This window comes from Prosopis cineraria, unplaced genomic scaffold (assembly GCF_029017545.1).
Source record: "Prosopis cineraria cultivar Desert tree isolate PC_DT_omini unplaced genomic scaffold, ASM2901754v1 PC2, whole genome shotgun sequence".
Classification (NCBI taxonomy): Eukaryota; Viridiplantae; Streptophyta; class Magnoliopsida; order Fabales; family Fabaceae; genus Prosopis; species Prosopis cineraria.
In genome coordinates, this window is record NW_026555333.1 from 16,695,648 (window position 1) to 16,706,078 (window position 10,431).

Sequence of the window (10,431 nt, forward strand, 5' to 3'; positions counted from 1 at the left end):
TTGGTCAAAAAGTGGACCAAGAGAAAACTACCAAAACTAGAAAAACCAGTAAGTTAACCACTTCTGCTGAGCCCAAAAAATGACCAAAAAGATGGACAACCCATGCCAAAAAACACTGGGAGCTCGAGAAGAAAAGGGGAAGAAGTTGTAGAAAAAGAATAATAGAGAATGTTGAAGAGGAAAGAACAACGGAAAATTAAAAAAGGGAGACAAAGAGCCAGTTTGTTTTCTGTGTTTAAAAAATTATTTTTTTTAAACTAAAAAATTTAAAAAATTGTTTGGATAAGTATTTTTCATTTAATTATTTTCAAAACTATTTTCAGTTTTTATTTTTTAAAATAAAAAAATAGAATTAAATTCAAGTTGTTTTGGTTTTATTTTTATTTCAAAATACATTAAATTTGATTATTTAAAATTATTTATCTTGATTAATTTCTATTATTAATCACTATTATTAATTATCTATAACCATCATTAATAGTCTATTTTTTAATTATAAAATTATTTTTTAATTAGCATAATAAAATAAATTTTTAATTTTATTTCATTTTTAAAAATAATTTTAAAAATTATATTATAAAATAATTTTTAAAAATAATAAATGAGAATAGAAATTGAAGTGTAAATACACATGTTTTTCAGTTTGAAACTCCCTGATCGCCGGTGTCGAGCTATACACCCTTCTTTTGTCAGATGACGATGTCTCACAACATTTTACCATATTCTCCTCGCCCCTGTGACTCTCTAAAATGTGGTCTGCTGTGAAATATATCTGGCAGAAGAGAGAAGAGAAAAGAAGTATTAAGTCAACGGCCAAGATTGTTTTTAAAAGATAAACGGTAATGATTGTTTTGTCTTTCATTGACAAGCAAATACGCTTGCAGCCCATCACTTCCCAACGCGCACCCTTCCCAACAACACTACATCACATGTGATGTGGCCTTTTGAAGTCCCAACACCTGCAACATTAAAAAATGGCGCCAGATTTACATGTAATTGAAATTAAAATCGCATTTTTATGTTTAATACTAATATAAGTTGTCATATTTTAAATCATAAATTTTTATTCATGTTTGTATTTCTAAAATTTATTTTTATTATTTATCTTTTGACTATTTAAATTGTGCTTGAATTAAATCATGTTAATTTGGTATATGTGCGACTGATATAAACAAATATTGCAAGATAAATTTGAGCATGCATAACATATATGAACAAATATTGATTAAATCATTTTGTATTTTTATGTATTATTTAAAAAAATATTATTTCAATTTAAAAAGGTCACAATCTAATTACAGTTAGACTATGATTCAGTGAACTAGTACTATGACCAGTTTAATGTCCGTTCAGTTCTAATAACATTGATTTCAATGCCTTTAAAGATTAAGATTTTTTCTTAGCCAACACAACACTGCAACATATCGTAAAATGAACAATACAAATCATGAAAATAACATCAGCATAAACACTAAAATTTGGGAGTTGGTTCAATAACAAATTATATATAAATAATAAAATAATATCATGAACAACCAAGTCACAATCAAATAAAATTGGCATGTTAGGCTAAGCTTGAAATACCAACTTTTGGATGACAATTTACTAATTAACATCTCCCACCAGACTTTTAGAAGTATAAATATATATATATATATATATATATATATTCATTATGGAGCTTCGGCAGTCATTTGGCCTCTATCATCAGTCCGTCATCATTCGGTCAAAAATGGCGCCTCCATGAAAGGGATGAATAATGCTTGCCCAGAGGAAATCAAGGGAATAAAAAGTTGACTTCTGACATGTGTCGATTCTCAGTTTCACCAATAAAAAAAATAAAAAAAAAACTTCAAAATTCAAGCTAGGCCCTACTAGCTAAGTCAGTACTCAGTGGTTTAATACTTCAATTATCAGAAAAGACGACCAAATTTCGACGAATTGCAGAGCATCACCCGCGTGGAACATTCAACCCCCTTATGAGTGATCGATCATATCGAAATAGAACAGAACCCTTCATTTGTTTATTATTGGCCACTTCACTTGACATCCTCTCTTTCTTCATCTTCTTCACATATCTCACAACCAAACTTTACAGAACTATGCGTCAACCTATTACTCTCCTTCTTCCCTTATTTATTACCTTCTTCATATTCTGCTCCCTCCGCGGCGTCGTTTCGGACCCCCAGACCTATCTTCTCAGACGTGACTGCTACCAATATGACAGATATGAATATGATGCTAATAAATCCTTCAATAACAGCGTAAGCGCAGCTCTTCGTGACCTCAGAAATCAGGTGGCGAACCTGGGAATGTCCTTGGCCACCTCAGAGCAGTGGGAGCCTTCCGACACAAGCCTCCCCTTTTATGCTCTCTTTTTATGCAGAAACTACCTCTCCGTCGCCGACTGCGTCGCCTGCTTCACCGATGCTGCCGCTGAAATCCTCAACTGCTCCGCCGGGACTAGCTTTGCCCGTATCATCTACGACGGCTGCTTCCTCAGGTACGGCTACTTTCTTATTACTTCGTTTGAAATGTTTTTTCCCCCTTAACCATGTTGTTAAGAAAATTAGTAATATGACCGGAATAATATTCTTATATAAAATGTTATGTGGTACTGTATTTATTATGATTTTCTAATTATTCAAATTAAGATATGAATAGGGGTGTTATGGTAAAGAAAAGTTTAATATATATATATATATATAGAAGATAAGAGAAAAAGCGACCTCATGTTGAGGACTAAATCAAAACTTACAAATCGATCTTATATTCAGGCCAAAGGAAGTATTTTGGATACAAATTAAAGACTCCTATGACTAATATGACTTATAATGAAGAATAATGGAGATAGCAATACATGTAGCGTTGGGCTTTTGATTTTCAAGCCATCGATGTATGAAAGTGCCTTCGTTTGTTTTTAGTTCGGCTATTTAATATATTTTGCTGTGGACCAGATGGTCGATCCAACAGAGGATTGGGAGAGCAGAGACCTGCTGGAGACGATCCGGTCTCATATCTTGCCAAAGGTATCATATACTTTCTCTATTTTTAATGTAAAACATTTGTTAAGAAGATATATGTTAAAAAATATAAAACATTTATAATTTTTTTGAGATATAATTATTATCTTTTTTTTCAAAGTGCCCTTATTAATAATGACTTTATATTTATTATAAGATATTTAATAGAGGTAAATATGAAAAAATATAATTAGTTTAAAAATAGGTAACTACTTTATTGGAGAGTGAGATTCAGTTAAAAATATTTTACATTTTTTAACGAAGAGAGTACTTGTTAGTACTATTATATAATTCTAAAAGTTTCAAATGACCTTGAAATAAAAAATACACGTGGATAACATTTTTTTTAAAAAAAATATTAAAGGTAGCCTTCTAAAATTACTCTATGAATCTATCTTCGTAACTTAAATTGTAGTGTCATAGTAATGTAATAATCATAAATAGTTAGAACTAATATTATAGTCAATTTACCTACTTAACAATTTTCTCTTGTGCAATCTCATAACTCATCAACAAAGATTTCCAAGCAACACAAAGGTAAAAATTCATCCTCTGAGAAAAACAAGAGCTGCTAATTCAAGGCTAAACCCAAGATCTAATAACCAGACTTGATTATGTAGGCTTTTTATATGTTGAACTATTTTTAAACCCGATCAAAATAAGTTCGGTCTAAATAAACTACTAGTTCTGAGAAAAAGCACATACATGTACTATTAGCTATATGTAATCCATATTGAGCTAAAAATTGATATGGGGGAATACTTTGCCACGTGTTGAGGTATGAGGATACCGATTTTAGGGACGAGCCAAAGGGTATTGGAAATCCTGCATTGTGTGGGGAACAGACTCTAGAAGAAGCCACAGGATTTACTTCAGCTGCTCAACAACTCTTAATGAATGTTCAAACAACAACACCCAACGGCACTGGTTTCCAGGCAGCTGCAAAGACTCAAGTGCCTAATAATGGACCAACCATCTATGCCTATGCTCAATGTATACAAAGTCTCTCACAGAGTGAGTGCGAGATTTGCTTGATGCAAGGTTACAACACTATGCAGACTTGTCTTCCCGGTTCAAATGGTAGGGCTTATGTAGATGGCTGTTTCATGAGATACTCCACCACTCGCTTCTTTCCTGATGACCAGCCTATTATTATCACTCCTTTAGCCATACGAGGTATGGTAACATTTTTCATTCAAAGATCAAATACAACACAACAATTTGCTTTATTTTTGTCTAATTGTGAATCACATGCTAGACATTGTTATATATTACGTGCATGATAAATTTTAACATGATTATTTATTATTTTAACTTTTAAATAAGTGTTGTGCGTGTGTGATATTATATATATATATATATATATATATTCCTTCTCTGTTTTCCTCTGTTGCAGGTTCAAGCAAGAAGGGGACAATTATTGGTGCCATTGTTGGAGGGGCAGCTTTTGTGCTTATCCTCCTTGCACTATTGGCTTATATTAGACGATCAAAAAGGCGTGAGAGAGTTTCTAACGGTAAATTAAATCAACTAAAAAAGTATTCATCTAATATATATATCAGTTTGTAAATATTTAATGGGATGTCTTGATTTTTCACTTTTTTCCCTCCAAGTAAAAACTAAAAAGTAACGGACTTTTTCTTTGAAGGAATCCTGACTGGATTTTATAATTTATGATAAGACTGATTAATATATCTTTTTCTTAGCTAATGGAGATATCATTGGAGAGAGCAGCTATTTGATAGGCCGCCCAGTTAATTACAGCTATGGGGATTTGAGGTTTGCAACAAAAAACTTCAGTGTAGAAAATAAACTTGGAGAAGGAGGATTTGGTGTTGTATATAAGGTAACTATATATATTTTGATCTCCAATATTTTGCTGGATCATGTTCCAAAGCAAGGATGTTTCTATATTAAAAGTTCAGATTTCCAACTTCTAATAACATTTTGTGGTTGAAATTCTTAATCATCATGACCAGGGCACTTTAAAAAATGGAAAAGTTGTTGCTGTCAAGAAATTAACTTTATGCTACTCCAAGAGAGTGGAGGAAGAATTTGAGAGTGAAGTGAAGCTTATAAGTAATGTTCATCATCGTAATCTTGTTCAACTTCTTGGATGTTGCAGTAAAGGCAGTGAGAGAATACTTGTCTATGAATACATGAAAAACACCAGTTTGGATAGATTCTTATTTGGTATGTATATCTTCACTTTTATCAACCTACAAAGCTTTTACCTATAGTTCTTTAAGCATTAGCTGTTGTACATCTTAATAATATTATGGCATGAGGACATATTTTATTGAAGATCTTTTTTATGTTTCATCTCTATTTTTTCCTCTAACCTTCATAATGCATTAACTTGAGAAATAGGCCAAATGAAAGGTTCTCTTGACTGGAAGCAGCGGTATAATATAATTTTAGGAACAGCAAGAGGTTTGTCATATCTCCATGAAGAATTTCATGTTCGTATTATACACAGAGATATAAAGACTAACAACATCCTCTTAGATGAAGATCTACAACCTAAGGTTTCTGATTTTGGCTTGGCAAGACTTTTACCCAACGAAAAATCTCATCTCAGCACAAAAGTTGTAGGAACATTGTGAGTCATAATAATTGATTTTGCATTTATGCAGCTAATATGAGCTATTACTCTGATGAACTACGTTATAATTATTATGTGTTTTTGTTAGTGGATATGCAGCCCCAGAATATGTGATTCATGGTCAATTATCAGAGAAAGCTGATATCTATAGCTTTGGTGTTGTAGTTTTAGAAATCATAAGTGGTAAAAGAAATAATGAACTAAAGATTGACAGTGATGCTGAAGGTGAATTCCTCCTACTGAAGGTGAGAAAAATTGCCATGGCCACGTAAAAGGCAGTTTTTTTCTTTATTTATATTAGATAACTTTCTTAGATAATTTAAATGTATGATTTTTTTTTATTTTAACTTACTTAGCTTAACTTACTCCTTTTCCATAGCTATTTCTCGTACTCCATTTAATTTGGCTTTAATCTCAAACTTGGCAGGCTTGGAGACTATATGAAAGAGGCACACACTTAGAGTTGATCGATGAGACCTTGGACCCAAATGATTTTGATGCAGAGAAGTGAAAAAAGTTATAGAAATCGGTTTGTCTTGTACACAAGCATCTGCTGAATTAAGGCCAACAATGTCTGAGGTAGTTCTTTTGCTCCGCAACAAGGGATCATCAGACAACATAAAACCCACAATGCCTATCTTTATTGAAGCTAATTAGGTAAGACTAAGTACAGTAGAAGGAGAAAAAAGGAAAATGAATTGGGTGGTGGTGATTATTGTGGGTGTACCATTTTGAATATACTTTATTCAACGCCCTTGAACTTTGGTTAGATTATAAATATCCTATTTGCCTTTCGTTAAAACTAACTAAAATAATCTGGCAGTCAATTATATTTTTAATTTCTTAAATAATGAATATAGATTTGTGGGAAAACTTGTTTTCTAACTCACTCACACACTCTATGATATATATATATATATATATACAGGGGCAGACCTATGCTGGTCCTGTGAAACACTATATGGTAGCGTCTGATGCAACCCCCCTCCCATTAAAAAGGTCATTATGAATCCTAATTTTTTTTTTTAATTAAAACGAAGCCACTGCATCCTAGTTATTTATATAAATATACTTATAGGCATTATGTGTATATAATACAATATGTATATATTTCTTTTATTTGTACTTCTTTGATCCTATCTATAGAGTAAAAGGAGAATACTTGTTTGATCCTATTTATATAGAATTAATAAAATTTAAAGTTTTTTTTTCACTCCAGTGAAAATGTTGAGAGTGACTAATAAATTGGATTAGAGGGAATATACTTTAATAAAAACAATATATTTATATTTAGTTATTTTGATATATGGTATCTTGTATTTTTTTTCAAATTTCTTGAAATACTTATGTAATTATACTTCTAATAATTATCATATAATAACATATTTTAACTAATAAAATTATATTTTTAAAAATTAAATATACATATAGTTCCGCCTTGTACATATACGAAGCCTGTGTCTGTAGCTGTAGAAGTTGGTGGTGGCCGCGCGAGCTCAGTCCTTTCTGGTGTTTGAGGGGTTGGATTGGGAAAGCAAGTTCCGTTACTTCACAATGAATGAAAGTTTGGCAATTAAGAGTGTAAAAATTGCTTCCGAGGTAAATAATGATAAATAGTTGGACTTTATATTAAATTATATTATTAAATAAACCATAAATGGTGATAGGTTATAATAATTTATATATTACAATTTTTTGGTCGAAAATTTACATATTATATGGATTGATGCATAAAATTTGTCACCCCCTCTGCTCCAAATTCTCGCGCATGCATTTTTTCAGCCAAGCTTGTCCAAAAATATGACATTATTTTTTGCAATTATTTTTAAAATTTACACTTGTATTAGTTGAAATGGATGAGCACAAGGATGGAGAGAGGGGGGATCAGTAAGGGACACAACCCTCCTAACATAAGGGTTTATATATTTTTACTTTTATAAGTTAGCACATTATAAAAGTTATAGAACGCTAGATGAAATTTTCATTCAAATTTTATATGTAATTTTTTATTTCAGTAATTTGAAGATATAGTTGTTATATCATTTACTTATTTTTAACAAAATAATGCTACACATGCTCTTAAAATATTGATATCATTTTATTTTTCTTTCATTTTATATTTAATGAAAGAAATTATGAGAATTATTATTAACAGATTTTGTTAAGCATTGTAACAAAAAATTCTAACATATATTAAATGTTATATTCCTGATATCTAAAATTACTTGTCCAAAAGTTAAGAGGTTTGAAGATGTTCTAGATTTTTTTAATAATCAAGCTATTGAAATTTATGATATGAATAATTTTTGCTCTAATATAATTCTATCTCATTGACATAAAGATTTATAATAATTAAGCATTATTAATGTACTGATATATTTATTTACTATGATTATCAATTGAAAGAATTAAATAATAAATTCAATAAGTAAGTAATAAAGTTTATTACATTAAATAGAACTTCAATGATATATTTAAGTTATTTAATTCTCATAGGGATGATAAAATTTTTACCAATTTACTGATAATTTATATTGAGAAGAAATTGTTAAATATTTATCATAGACATAATAACTAATAATTTTATATCATAAAAAATTGGTGAACAAAACTTAAATATATATATATTGTTATATATGTGTAATTGAATATAACTATTGACTTCCTATCTTTCAAATCTTATACTTTCCTTCTTTGTCAATTAAATTAAAAAGCACATGTAGTCATTATATGAAAAATTAAACATATATTATTTAACTACACAAATATATCAAATAATATATTATAAAAATACACGTACATATTAAATTTTATTTTCAATTATTAATATGTTAAAAATATTTAAATTTTATTTAAATTATTATTTATATTATATTTTTAATAAAATATTATTTTATTAATAAAAATGAACTTAAAATAAACAAATATTAAATATCAATAATTTTATTATAAATATTTTAGTTAATTTTTAAATTTAATTTTTATTTTTAAATTAAAATAATTAAATATATAATTAAAGGTCATTACCAAAAGTTAATTTTTTTTTTAGTAATTAGCTAGGGATAGAATCCCTCACTAATTATCTTATTTTAAAGAGGAATTGACAATCTCTCACTATTTTTCTCACTAGTTATCTTATTTTAGAAAAGGATTGATAGTTTTTCACTATTTTTCTAGCTAATTATCTTATTTTAGAGAGGGATTGACAATCCTTCACTATTTTCTTTGCTAATTATCTTATTTTAAAGAGTGATTGACAGTTACTCACTATTTTTCTCTTTAATTCTAAGTCAAGCTATGAAATAATATCTCTCGCTAATGTCTTCATTAATTTAGTATTTTAGAGAGGAGTAGATAATCTCTCACTAAATTCTTTCACTAATTTTTATTTTTCTAGTAGTGGATCTCTTTCCTTTACAATTATACTTCCTTTGTCCCTAATATAGGTCTAAATTATTTGGGGAAAAAAAAATATGAATGAAGGGAACACTAAAACTTAAGTGATGTGCAAGAATTAGCTTTTTTTTTTTTCCTAATCATTAGTACAATAATCACACTCAATTGCTCAATCCAATATATCATTCCTTCCTTACAATAATCAAAGTCTAGTGTGAATTCAAAACCAAACCATATTACAACATCTTACTCTTTAAACCTCTTTCCCAACAATTTTCATTATAGAAAATAATTAATGATGTGTTTATCACATTCATTTGACATTATGATATAGGACAACTGAATAATAGCTCACAATAATTCAAAATTCATGATATGTTATCTCACGAAAAAAAATACTAATTAGAATAATCTCATAATTGAAAGAATCAAAATACTAAATATTGAATCTTGACTTGTCCTTTAATTTCCATCACTCTATAAATTAAAATTTGTTCTATTACACATTTTATCAAACGCATTGCATGCATCACTATTCAAACTATTGTACCAAGCTTCCCAATTTCATTCCTTATCAAAACTCAATTTAAATCTTAAAAAGAACCACAACTAAATCAATTTCCTTCCTACAAAAACCAAAGTACTTGAGGCATCATTACTTAACTAGAGTGAGCTTCCAAGTTTCCAATTGAAGTTTGTTTGAACAATAATCGCTCCTTTGCACGCACATTAAATGATTCAAAAGGGAAGAAATAGAAATTCCAGTAATTACCCAAATCACAAAATTCACACAAAATTGAGGCAAGTTAGAGAGAATGAGGCTTGAACTCCCCAAGAAGCAATGAAGGAAATGGATTGAAGGATTCGAACTTTCCCTGTCACATGCAAAAAACACCGACACAAAATACAAGGGAAGAAGATGTCGGCTATGGTAGACAGCGTGAGGTAGGGGAAGAGAAGGAAGAATCATGAGCTTGGCCACTAGCATCAACAACGAACACATCACAATCACCAGTGGTGATTGTAAACACGACGATGAAGAAAGGAATAAAGGAAGGGGGAAAAAAGTCGAGCTCTCTCCCTCTCTCCTTCTTGCTACAGCACGAAACAAGGAAAAAGCTAGGGGAAGACTTCGATGTACCCACGCTAGCCGACGACAAACTCGACCATAGAGGTAGACTGGAGAGCGATGGAAGAAGATGAAGGGTTTTGGGCTCTCTCTCTCTCTCTCTCTCTCTCTCTCTCTCTCTCTCCTCTCTTCTCTCTCTCGCTCTCATTTCTGATCGCACCAAAAGAATGAAGACGGGAGGGGAAATTTTCAAATATGTTGTTTTACACTACTCGACCATAGGTTTTATATATATATATATATATATTCTCCATCCAATATTTATATATAATGTTTTT

General features: G+C 30.2%; 1 protein-coding gene across 1 annotated transcript; it reads left to right on the top strand.

Moving 5' to 3' along the window:
• Positions 1 to 2,012: 2,012 nt before the first annotated feature.
• Positions 2,013 to 6,422, top strand: LOC129303038 (cysteine-rich receptor-like protein kinase 2). Its single transcript, XM_054942035.1, is given in 10 exon segments — positions 2,013 to 2,503; positions 2,958 to 3,029; positions 3,823 to 4,199; positions 4,420 to 4,539; positions 4,730 to 4,869; positions 5,003 to 5,216; positions 5,394 to 5,625; positions 5,717 to 5,873; positions 6,056 to 6,122; positions 6,125 to 6,422. Coding segments are annotated over 10 exon segments (1,941 nt in total). The 5' UTR covers positions 2,013 to 2,102; the 3' UTR covers positions 6,286 to 6,422.
• Positions 6,423 to 10,431: the final 4,009 nt, after the last annotated feature.